The following is a 12,313-nucleotide window of genomic DNA, read 5'->3' on the forward strand; positions in this document are numbered from 1 at the left end:
CGAGACAAAATGTTTTTCCTTTTCAGTGAACGCATGATTTTATTACTATGCCCATTGCTATTCTTTGTTTTTTCTAGTCATTATAAAACTGTGTGTAATGTTTTTGTATTAGTGAAGAAAATATAAGATATTTACAAGAAAAGTTTTCTTTTTCGTGATAAGTTATAATAATTTCGTGATAAATTCATGAATAAGGCTAAAAAAGGAATTCAAATTTAGACTTTATTTTTTTCTGTCAGTTTTTCATCCTTGGAAACTGTATTATTTTCGGTTTTAGTTTCAACTGTTTTTGTACTATCCTCCATTATTTTAAATTGCTCTGACATGCTTCTCAATGCTCTTGCTGCTTTTTCCTCCTTCTTCAGGCTTTTCTTTTTCTTTCTCTCGTCTTCCTGTTTTTTTGCCATTAATTCTTTGAATTTAGCAGTACGTGGATCTAAATGAAAACCAAATTCTTGACGAATTTCTTCCATCATTTTTTCCTTCTTGATTCTTGCCGCATTCTCGGCCGCTTCTTTTTGATTAATCTTGTTCTGTAATTCCGTTTTCCATTTTTGCATATTTTTCAATTTTTCATCGATTTCCTCTTCTCTGTGTGAAATAATAGAGAAATTTTTAATTCAGTTTGGAAAAAATTATAAAAATTTTATAACAGGGTTAGCATAAAAATTTAATTTTGTATTTTCATGATTTTTTCCTGAGTTCAAGACAAAATTTTTACTTTTTCCCTGAAGCTAAAGAATTAGATTAGTCTAAAAATTATTAGATACTCAAAAAACTTCATTTTTAAATAAACATTTAATTATTATTTTTTCATAGGAATTAAGATTTTCAAAAATATCAAATTCAAAGTTTCTTGAAATCCAACAACGAATAATCAAAAAAAAAAAAAAAATGAAAATATATCACTCCGAGTCTTCGACTCGGAGTGACCAATATTATTAAACCAATTTTATTAAAATTATTTAAATAATTGAATTCTTTTAGTAAATTTTAATAAAATAGTACATTTTTAAAAATCATTGAATTGAGAAAAATTTTTTTGAAAATAATTGATATTTTGCCAAGAATTTTATTAAAATTTTTGAAAGTAATTGAATTTTCCTGACTTTTCCCTGAATTCTCTGTTCTGTGTCAACCCTGCAATAAATAATGTAGAAAATTTGAAGAGAAAAAATACCTGAGTCTTATCCGCTCTTCCTCTTCTCGTTTCTTTTCTTCGATTAGTTTCCAATTTTCTTCTAATGAAAGTGGATTATAGACTGCTTCGTATGCTTTTGCATCCTCGACATCCTCTAATGTTGGCCAAGCAACTCCAGGCGTTGCATCCAAAGCTTTCAATCCATATCGTCCCAACATTCTTCTTTTGTACCTTACACTATCATGAAATCTGGAATTTAAAAAAATGTGAATATTTATTTGCCTATTTTTACTTCATATCTTACTAGGTATTTTTCTTCTTATAAAGAAATTGTTTTATCTCTTTAAAAAAAAAATTGTTCTATTTTCTTTGACCCTAAAAATACGAAACGATTTTTCTGCTTTAGTATTTGTTATAAATTACTAACTTTTCAATACTTTTATTGTATGGTTTTCTGCCGTGCAATCGATTTTGATCACTTAAAGATAATCTGGATTTGTTTCTTAATTTCATCAATTTTTCTTCGCTTTCAACTTCTTTCTGAAAAATAGGAACCACATCGTACTCAAGTTCTCCAGATTTTGTTTGTTGCTTCAATTTCACTAATTTTTCCAACGTCGAACACGATCGCACAGAAAAAATATTAGACAGTCCAAATTTTGACCCGAAATTTCGGGAAATAATCACTTTTATATTCATTTTTATATCTTTATATTCTTTAAAGAGAAAACATCAAGTTTATCAAAAGTGAGGTTAGGAGTATAAATAATATACAAATAAAATCTAAATAATGTGACGTTTCTTTTTTCGATTATGAAAAATAACTTTTGTATTTATCTATAAATTCTATATTTATCGAAATAATCACAGAAATGATAGAAATATTAAATATATTCAATGATCACCACGATTTTTAGCCGCAAAGTGATCAGAAATCAGATTTCCATTGAATTGAAGTTTGCTAAAGTTCACTCAAGTTACGAATAATGGTGGTAACACTGATTGTGACGACAGTAGATGGAAGGGTTGGCAACATTGTGAAACGAATTTCTAACAATGTGAGACCAACTTCACGTCATTCGAGATTTAGAAGTGAAAACCGGATGATATCCGTCAATTTTACAAAGTGCAAAATTTCGATTCTCATGTTGCAGAATCTCACGAATGTGGAATATTTTACGCGAAAAAAGTGGTGAAATTAATTATCTAGTCGATTGAGAAAAATGGGGAAGGCAAAGAAAGGAAGACGCGCTGACAAGGACGACGAATTGTGAGTTTATTTTCAGCCAGATTGTATACTTGGGTTTAATCTTGAAGGACATAAAATCACCCTCTATCAACATCTTTGATAATTCTAATAAAATTAACAAGATTTATCGAGTAGTAATAATTGTTAAAACTTTACATTCTGAATCTATTTCATTCTAATGATGCAACACTTTCCATCTGGTCTTTTTTTTAGGTTAGGTTACGAATTCTCGAATATTTTCCTTGTTTTCTTTAAATTTGTTCGATTTCCTCAATTTTCTTTTCCTAAAGTCTAAAAGATGAATTTTTTTTCCCTATTTGCAATCGTACTGGGACTTTGAAAATTTTAACAATTACTTAGAAACTGAGAAACTTTTAAAAATATTTTCTATTATCGAAAATATTTAATGACCATGTGAAAATTTTTGTTATAAAAATAATTCTTAATTAATGTAGTGATAATTGTATTTGTATTTATATATAAAAGTTGCTTTAAAGTCGTCTAATAATATTTTGATGACATTATTTGAATGTGAATTTTGTTTTCAGTATATTTTATAGGTTAGGTTAGAATGCGGAAGATTTTTTTTTAGATCAAAATGATCAAAATCAATCAAAATTTTATTATTAAATTCTGTATTTTCAATTTTTTAATTATGATCTGAATCTTAAATTTTACTCTCTATTGAGATTGAGAATTTTTAGTCTTTTTTTTTGTCGATCCAAGTTTTATGAAAATAACAAAAGATGAAAGTAAATAATTAACACTTGTGATCCTTGTGATTCAAAAAGACCGAATAAGTAATTAATTTTTATTCGTGTTTTTAATTTTCTAAAAAGATTAATTTTATCTTAATAAGACAACTTTTTAAAATTCTTTTATAATTAAAAAATTTTTTTCTAATTTTCAAATTATTTATTAGTTTATTAATTTTATTAATAATTAATTTTTATTCGTGTTTTTAATTTTCGAAAAAGATTAATTTTATGTTAATAAGACGATTTTTTAAAATTCGTTTAAAATAAAAAAACAAAATTTTTTTTTATTTTTTAATTATTTATTATTATTTATTTATTTTTATTTATTTAATAATCAAAAATTAATTTTTGTTAATTTCAGTGAAAGTGATGCGGAAATAGAACAGGAAAATAATGATCAGAAGGCAAAAACGAAGGGGAAGGACAAAAAGAAGAAGAAAGGAGATGAATTAGACGATTTGGCCGATGATATGAGTGAATTAAAAGTCGACAAATCGAAAACATCGAAAAAAGATAAGAAGTCAAAGAAAGGAGGCGATGATTCCGACGATGAAATGGAAATAATGTCAAAAGCAAAAGGAAAAAAAGGTTCCATATCAATTGAAGATGGAGATTCCGATTCGGAAAAAGAATCATCATCGAAGGCTAATTTGAAGAATCGAAAGAATCAAGCAGCAAAAAAAGGTTTTGCCGCATTGTCCATTGATTCAGGAGCTGATTCTGAGGAGGAAAAATCGAAATCAAAAGCTAAGGGTAAAAAGGGAAAGAAAGATGTTCAATATGATTCGGAAGATGAGGAAAATGAGGGACAAAAGCAAAAGGGAAAGAAGAATAAAAAGGGGAAGAAACAAGTTGATTCAGATGATTCTGATGTGGAGACGAAAAAGACGAAAGGAAAGTCGAAAAAGGGGAAAAAGAATGTTGATTCTGATGATGAGGAGGAAGAGTCTGTGAAGAGTAAAGTGGAGGAGGTGAAGGGGAAGAAAGGAAAAGCGAAGGCAAGAAAAGCTTCAGAATCAGATGACGATTTTCCGATTCAATCTGTTAAATCTACGAAGGGAAATAAAGGTAATTTTTTTTACTATTCGAGAATAATTATTATTTACAAAAATTTTAATAAAAAATCAAAAATATTTTTATTAAATTCTTAGCAAGAATTCAATTATTTTGATAAATAATAAAAATTTTTGCAAGAATTCAATTATTTTCATAAATAATAAAATTTTTTGCAAGAATTTAATTATTGCCCATACAGTTTCAATAAAATTTCTCGAAAGATTATAATTATTTTCAAAAGTTTTAATAAATTGTCAAGAATTCTATTATTTTAAAAATAATTATATATTTCGCAATAAATTCAATTATTTTCAATAGAATTTCTCTCAAATTTCTTGAAAGATTTCAATTATTTTCAAAAATGTTAATCGACTGTCAAGAATTCAATTATTTTTATAAATAATAAAATTCTTTGCAAGAATTCAATTATTGTCAATACAATTTCAAAAAAAAATTTCTCGAAAAATTTCAATTATTTTCAAAAATGTTAATTAATTAGCACGGGAACAATTATTTTCATAATATTTTATAAAATTCTTGTCAAGAATTCTATTATTCTTATAAATAATTGAATCCTGTATAGACATAATTTTATGTTAAAAATAATTGAATTCTGACAAAGAATTTTATTATTTATAAAAATAATTGAATTCTGACTAAGAATTTTATTATATCTAAAAATAATTCAATTCTGATAAAGAATTTTGTTATTTATAAAAATTATTGAATTCTTTCGAGAAATATAATTAAAATTGCATAGAAAAGAATTTAATTCTAACGAAGAATTTTTTATTATTTGTAAAAATATGTAATTGACTTCTTTCAAAAAATTGTATTAAATTATATTTAAATAATTGAATCTCTTCAAGAGATTTTGTTAAAATTTTATTAAGAATAATTAAATATTAGCTAAGAATTTTTTATTTTCAAAATTTTTTTTTCATTTCTCGAAAGAATTTAATTATTTTCATAAATAATAAAATAATGTCGCAAGAATTCAATTATTTTCAATAAAATTTTAATAAAATTACTCAAAAAATTCAATTATTTTCGTAAATAATCAAATTTTTGCAAGAATTCAATTATTTTTAATAAAATTTTAGTAAAATTACTCAAAAAATTCACATATTTTCATAAATAATCAAAATTTTGTGTAAGAATTCAATTATTGTCAATACAATTTCAATTAAATTTCTCAAAGGAAATTCATTTAAATTTGTATTATTTTCAAAAATTGTATAAATAATAAAATTCTTCGGATAAATTCAATTATTCTCAAAAATTTTAATAAAATTCATCAGAAGTATTCAAATTTTATTGAAAAATTTGATTGTAAGAATTCAATTATTTTCAAAACCAATTTTAATCAAATTCTTTGAAGGAATTCAATTATTTTTAAAAATATTGATTGAATTCAATTATTTTTAATACATTTTTAATAAAATTCTTTGATTCAATTAAATTATTTAAAAAATTGTAATTAAATTTTATGAAGAATTAAATTATTTCCTATAAATTTTGATAAAATTTTTAATTACACTTATTAACGAAATGAATTGTTATGAAAAAATTAAAGAAATGCTTTGAAAGTATTAAATTATTTTCAATATTTTAATAAAATTCTTTGCTTGAATTCAATTATTTAAAAAATTGTAATAATATCTAGAAAAGAATTTAATTAATTTCTTACAAATTTTAATAAACTTATTAATTACACTTATTAACGAAATTAATTGCATTGAAAAAATTAAAGAAATGTTTAGAAAGAATTAGCAATTATTTTCAATATTTTAATAAATTTTCTTGACTGAATTTAATTATTTTCAATATTTTAAAAAAATTTTTTGATTGACTTAAATTATTTAGAAAATTGTAATAAAATTCGAAGAAGAGTTTATTTCTTTCCTAAAGATTTTTTAATTAATTTTAAAAAATTTAATATTTCAATTTTAATATTTAGCAGCCGTGAAAGGAGGATTTGCCCTTTTAAATGTTGAGGGAGATGATGATAACGATGATGATGACGACGATAACAATGAAGAAGTACTACAAGAAAGTGAAAATGAATCAGAGAAAAAGCCAGTTGTTGATAAAAGTAAAAATTCAAAGGCACAAACTGCCCAGGAACAGAAGAAAGGAAAGAAAGGTAAATCAAATCACTTTTTCAAAAATTATTCAATATTATGTAAAATTTTGTAAATATTTCTTTTATTTCACTTTTTTATTCTATTTCTTTATTTTTTTATTATTCCATTATTTTATTATTCGTATTCTATTTTTTTATTTTCTTTTGGTTCTATTTTATTTTTTTGTTCGATTTTTTGATTTTATTACATTTTTTTGGTTCTATTTTTCGATTTTATTTTTTTTTTTTTGCTCTATTTTTTGATTTTATTTATATCTTTTTTATTTTTCGATTTTATTTCTTTTTATTCTATTTTTTGATTTCATGTTTATGTAAATATTTTTTACTTACAATTTAAACATTTTTTCAGCAAAAAAGAAGCGAAATGATAGCGAAGAGGATATTGAGAAAGTACTTGCTGAATTAGAAATGGAATATTCTGGTCAGAAGAAGGAAGCAGTTGAGGTGCCGAAACCCGAAGAAGATGAAAAGAAGAAGGCCAAGGAAGGCAGTCAAGAGAAAGAGAAGAAGGTCGAAAAGGATGAGGGAAAAGATGATGATGATCAGGAAGCTAGTACAATGAAAACAGCAGCTCAGAAAAAGAAGGAAAAGAAGGAGCGCGAAAGACTGAAGAAGCAGGCCCAGAAGAAAGCCGTGAGTTGACAATTGTTATAATAATATTAATTAGTAATATAAATAATTACATATTTTTATAACAAAAAATATAATTTATATTTTTATAATAAAACTGTAAATAATAAACCTTAAAACTTACAAGTTATAAAGTAAGCAATAAAACTAATAGAAATAAAATAAATAAAAGAAAACGAATAAAAATAAAAATTACTGATTGTAATAAGAATAATTTAGTTTTAATAATAATATTTTTAATTATTAAAACTAGGAAGCCGCTAAAAAAGGCGACGAACCTAAAACTGCAGATAAACCAGAGGAGGAGACCGTGAAGCCCGAAAAACAAGCGGAAAAAGGCGACGCGGAGGTTGAAGAACCAGAGGAAGATGATAAAAAGAAAAAGAAGAAAGGTGCCAAGGAAGATCCAAAAGACAAAGGTAAATAATTAATTTCATTTGGTTATTTCTCTATTTTCTTTTATTATTCTATTTATTATTTTATTTTTCGTATTTCTTTTTATTTTCTTTTCGTTCTATTTTTCGATTCTTTTTTATTTTTCGCATTCTATTTTTTTATTTTCTTTTAGTTCTATTTTTCGATTTTTTTTATTTTTATTTTATTACTTTATTTTTCTAAATTTTTTTTTTACTTTTCCAAGTATTTTTCTAAAATTTGTATGAAAAGACAAAGTCTTTTCATATGAATTTTAGAAAAATACTGAAACTTTTGAACGAGTTATTTTTTTTAAATATTCTTTTTAATCACTTTCAGGAAAAGGGCCAGGAAAGAAGACAATTCTCGCGATGCAGGAGGCATTGAAGAAAGCCAAAGAGGAAGAGGAGCGTTTAGAGCGCGAGGAAGAGGAGAAAATTCGTCAGGATGAATTACGTGAACAGGCGCGTTTAGAACAGATAAGATTGGAGCAGGAGCGAAAGGATAAGAAGAAATTAAAGGAGAAACAAAGAAAGGAGAGATTGAAAGCAGAGGGTAAATTTTTGACTCCAAAACAAAAGCAGGCACAGCAACGAGCACAGGCAATGCTTGAGGCCTTGAAAGCTCAGGGAATAATGCCCGAGATAGCGGAGAAGAGGCCAAGGCCAGGAACGAGAGTCAAACCAAATAAAATGAAATCTCAAGTCAGCATTGAGGAGGCAGACGAAAAGAAGAAAATGGAAACGAATGAAAATTCAACTGAAGTGCAAGTTGAAATAGTCGATCAACAACCAAAAGTCGAAGAAATAAAGAAGGAGGACGAAGTCAAAGATTCTTGGGACGCAGATTCGAGCGATGAAGCCGAAGAAGGTATTTATTTCTTCTTTTATTTTCTACTTTTCTTTTATTTGCCAATTATTTATTTTCTACTTTTCTTTTATTTGCCAATTTTCTAAAATTAATTTTCATTGTTTAGATAAATCGGAGGAAGATCCGAAGTCGACTGATAAAACAACATCCAAGGAGGAAACGCCAGCGAAAGAATCTTCTGAGAGTGATTCGGATATGGACACTGAGTCTGGTTCGGATTCCGAGGGAGAGAGTGAGGACGATAGTAGTACGGAGGATAAAATGACGGACGCTGAGCGTAAAAAAGAAAGAGCCAGATTGAGAATAGAAACGCGAAGAATTGAGGCTGAGAAGAAGAAGCATTTGGACGATTTAAGGGCAGCTGTGGTTTGCGTTTTGGGGCATGTAGATACTGGAAAGACGAAAATTTTGGACAAACTTAGAAGAACGAATGTTCAGGACGGTGAGGCCGGTGGAATCACGCAACAAATTGGAGCAACGAATGTGCCTATTGAAGCAATTCAGGATTCTACCAAGCATGTCAAAGGAGTGAGTTGATAAAAGTTTATTTATTATTTTCCAGCTGATAAAATTATTATTATTATTATTATGTCTTTTTGGTTAAAGGGAAAAAGATCGACTATTTTGTATAAAAATCCTGTAAATATAAACTAATTTTTGTCGCGTAAAGTTCCTTTCACCGGAAAGAGTCACATTTATTTTATTTATTTATTTATTATCTGAGTTGGCATAGGTCAGGGAAGTCAGTGAAAGTAGTTTGCCTCATAAACTATAAAATTATCACGAATTCTAATAAAAAACCTTCAATTTTTTCTATTTCGGACAATAATTTATTTATAACTTAATTCTTGAAAAAGTATCATCAAACTTTTTAATGAACAATTTTACTTCAATATTTCAAAATTAATTCAATCTAAAAAGAGTTGCGTTTAAAATTTTCATAGATAGAGGAACTTCAAAAGGTTTTAATTTAAACTTTGATATAATTTCAATTTTCAATGAATTAGAAATTTTATTGAAAATAATTAAATTCATAAAAATAAGAATTAATTTAATTATTTTCAAAAAAAATTCAATTATTCTTAACATTTTTTATAAATTTGTCAAAAATTCAATTATTTTCCAAATTCTTTACAAGAATTCAATTATTTTCAGATACAATTTTAATAAAATATCTGAATTAAATTATTTTTGAAAATTTTGATAAATATATTTGCAGAATATCAATTATTTTGAATTTTTCGCATGAATTCAATTATTTTCAATAGGATTTCTCCAAAGAATTCAATTATTCTTTAAATTTGTACAATTGTTGTAAAAATTTTAATTATTTTATTTAAAATACTTTGCAAGAATTCAATTATTTTCAATACAATTTTAATTAATATTAGTGATTGTTTTTTTAACGTCCATCACTATAAATTTCGTAAATTTTAATAAAATTCCTCCCAGAAATTCAATTTTATTCTGTAATTGTAATAAATTCTTTGCACAATTCAATTATGTTAAAAAATTTTAAGAAAGTCCTTAGCAAAATTTTAATTATTTTCACAAATAATTCGATTTAAACACAGAATTCAATTATTTAAACCATTATTTATGAAATTCTTAACGAAAATTTAATTATTTTTGCAAATAATAAAATTCATTAGAAAATTTCAATTATTTTCCAAACTTTTAAAATTCTTTCATGAAATTCAATTAAAATTGTATCCGAAATAATTTAATTTTTATAAAGAATAGAAACAAAAATCTTAAGAATAATATTGAATTCTTTCGAAGAATTTAATTAAAACTTTAAGAATAATTGAATCTTATCGAAACATTTTTTTAAAATCGTATTAAAAATAATTGAATTCGGACGAAAAAGTTTTATCAAAACTTTTGAAAATTTTTGAATTTAAACGAAAATTTTGATATTTATGAAAATAATTGAATTCTTGCAAAGAATTTAATTAAGACTTCTTTGTAAAGAATTGAATTTTTTCAATGATTTTTATTATTTAACGAAAATATTTAAATTCTTGCGATACAATTAATTTCGTTAATAAGTGTAATTAATAACTTTATTAAAATTTGTAAGAAATAATTGAATTCTTCTCTAAATATTACTATAATTTTTTTAAATAATTGAATTCAATACAGGAATTTTATTAAAATAGTGAAAATAATTGAATTCTTTCAAAGGGTACAATTAAAGTTTCTGAAAATAATTTAATTCTTTCGAAGAATTTCATTTAAATCGTATTAAAAATAATTGAATTCTTAAAAACAAATTTTTTTACCAATATTTTTGAAAATTTTAATAAAATTCTTCTGAAGAATTTAATTATTTTCATAAATAAAACTCATAGCAGGATTTCATTTATTTTTGAATTTCTGGAAAGAATTTTGTTATTTTTAATTTATGCCAAGAATTTTATTAAAATTTTTGAAAATAATTGAATTTAATTGAATTTAAATCAATCTAAATCATTGAATTTAATCAAATTCCTCGAAAAATGTAAAAATGTTCTTGAAAAATTTTATTTAAATTTGTCGAAAGAATTTAATTATTTAAAAATTTGTTGATGAGAATTAAATTTTAAAACACATTCAATTATTTAATAAATTATTTAATTTGTATTTAAATAATTGAACTTTCCTAGAATTTTCTAATAAAAATTGATGTAAAAATGAATTTCTGTTAAAATTTTGGATAATAATTAAATATTAAAAGTATTATAGCGTGAATTTTTTTTTTTAGAAATAATTGAATTTTGAAAAGGTTTTGAATGAAAATCTTTGAAAATTTGAATTTTTCTAACTTTTAATTAACAATTCTGTAGAATTATTTTTTTTGAAAAAGTTTGTTAGAATTTTTTTTTTTTTTTTAATTGTACAAATGGATTTAAAAATTCTAAAAGAACTTTTTCAAAAATTATTAAAAATAATTGATTTAAAGAAGAATTTTAGTTAAAAATTCTAGAAGATTATTATACTCTAGATTATTTTAACTAAAATTCTTCTTTAAGGGCATTTGAACCATGATGACGTCACAGATTTAAAACTAATGCTTTGCACAAACTGTGACGTCATCAAGGTTCAAATCCCCTTAAATCAATTATTTTTGAAAACTTTGAACCTTTGTTTTATCACAAAATTATTGAAAATTTTTGTTTATTAATTAATAATTAAAAAATAGTAAATTTGTAATTATATATATATTTATATTTTTTGACACTAATTGTTTTATTTTAGTTTGCAGACAAGAAAATAAAAATTCCTGGTCTACTGATCATTGACACACCGGGCCACGAGTCTTTTAGTAATTTGCGAAATCGTGGATCGTCTCTTTGTGATATTGCCGTTTTAGTAGTGGATATTATGCATGGACTCGAACCTCAAACCATAGAGAGTATAAATCTATTGAAAACAAAGAAATGTCCCTTTGTCGTTGCACTTAATAAGATTGACAGGCTCTACGATTGGAATACAATGAATCGAAAAGATGTACAGGACATCATTAAAGCACAGTCAATGAATACACAGAGGGAATTTGAAAAACGTTACAAGGATGTGATTGTTCAATTTGCCGAGCAGGGCTTAAATGCAGCATTATTTTACGAGAATCCGGATTCAAGGAGTTATGTTTCCCTGATTCCAACCAGTGCCATAACAGGTAAAGAAAAATTTTATATTATTTATTTTCTTTATTTTATTTTGTTTCAAATCAAGAAGAAGAGGAACTGATTTAATTTGAAATTTTCTTTTGAATGAAAGGAGAGGGAATGGGAAATCTTCTGGCATTGCTCGTCGACGCTTGTCAAGGTCCATTGGCCAAGAGATTGATGTACAGTGAGGAATTGCAAGCGACTGTTTTGGAAGTTAAAGCCCTTCCAGGACTCGGAACGACAATAGATTGCATTCTAGTCAATGGAATGTTGAAGGAAGGCGACACAATGATTGTCGCTGGAACGGATGGACCGATTGTTACGCAAATTCGATCCCTTCTCATGCCACAGCCTCTGAAGGAATTGAGAGTCAAAGTAGGAAAAAATTATCAAAAT

At 25.2% G+C, this 12,313-nt stretch overlaps 2 protein-coding genes across 3 annotated transcripts in view; one reads left to right on the forward strand and one right to left on the reverse strand.

Moving 5' to 3' along the window:
* Positions 1–183: 183 nt before the first annotated feature.
* On the reverse strand, positions 184–2,088 carry LOC122502561 (growth arrest and DNA damage-inducible proteins-interacting protein 1). The gene is made up of 3 exons (XM_043612681.1): positions 1,569–2,088; positions 1,181–1,390; positions 184–591 (listed from the first exon to the last, which is right to left on the reverse strand). The coding sequence occupies exons 1-3, from the start codon at positions 1,838–1,840 to the stop codon at positions 216–218; spliced, it is 858 nt and encodes a 285-aa protein (XP_043468616.1). The 5' UTR covers positions 1,841–2,088; the 3' UTR covers positions 184–215.
* A 132-nt stretch (positions 2,089–2,220) lies between these two features.
* Positions 2,221–12,313, forward strand: part of LOC122502558 (eukaryotic translation initiation factor 5B) — a 177,254-nt gene continuing 167,161 nt past the window's right edge. The window contains exons 1-9 of one of the 2 annotated variants that reach the window (XM_043612673.1): positions 2,221–2,411; positions 3,510–4,216; positions 6,165–6,350; positions 6,700–6,983; positions 7,234–7,399; positions 7,734–8,264; positions 8,371–8,792; positions 11,505–11,925; positions 12,027–12,292. In XM_043612673.1, the coding sequence (XP_043468608.1) occupies positions 2,365–2,411; positions 3,510–4,216; positions 6,165–6,350; positions 6,700–6,983; positions 7,234–7,399; positions 7,734–8,264; positions 8,371–8,792; positions 11,505–11,925; positions 12,027–12,292 (3,030 nt within the window). In that variant the 5' untranslated portion in view covers positions 2,221–2,364. The remainder of the gene's footprint in view (positions 2,412–3,509; positions 4,217–6,164; positions 6,351–6,699; positions 6,984–7,233; positions 7,400–7,733; positions 8,265–8,370; positions 8,793–11,504; positions 11,926–12,026; positions 12,293–12,313) is intronic. The other variant, XM_043612674.1, reaches the window with a different exon arrangement.

This window comes from Leptopilina heterotoma, unplaced genomic scaffold, assembly GCF_015476425.1.
Source record: "Leptopilina heterotoma isolate Lh14 unplaced genomic scaffold, ASM1547642v1 Lhet_234, whole genome shotgun sequence".
In the NCBI taxonomy this organism is placed as follows: Eukaryota; Metazoa; Arthropoda; class Insecta; order Hymenoptera; family Figitidae; genus Leptopilina; species Leptopilina heterotoma.

Bases quoted from the DNA above. Each gene is read 5' to 3' on its own strand.
- LOC122502561 (XM_043612681.1), bottom strand. From the start codon at position 1,840: ATGAATATAAAAGTGATTATTTCCCGAAATTTCGGGTCAAAATTTGGA. The intron at 1,391-1,568 runs GTTAGTAATTTA...TTTAAATTCCAG, and splicing joins TACAATAAAAGTATTGAAAA to ATTTCATGATAGTGTAAGGT. The intron at 592-1,180 runs GTATTTTTTCTC...TATTTCACACAG, and splicing joins GAAGAGCGGATAAGACTCAG to AGAAGAGGAAATCGATGAAA.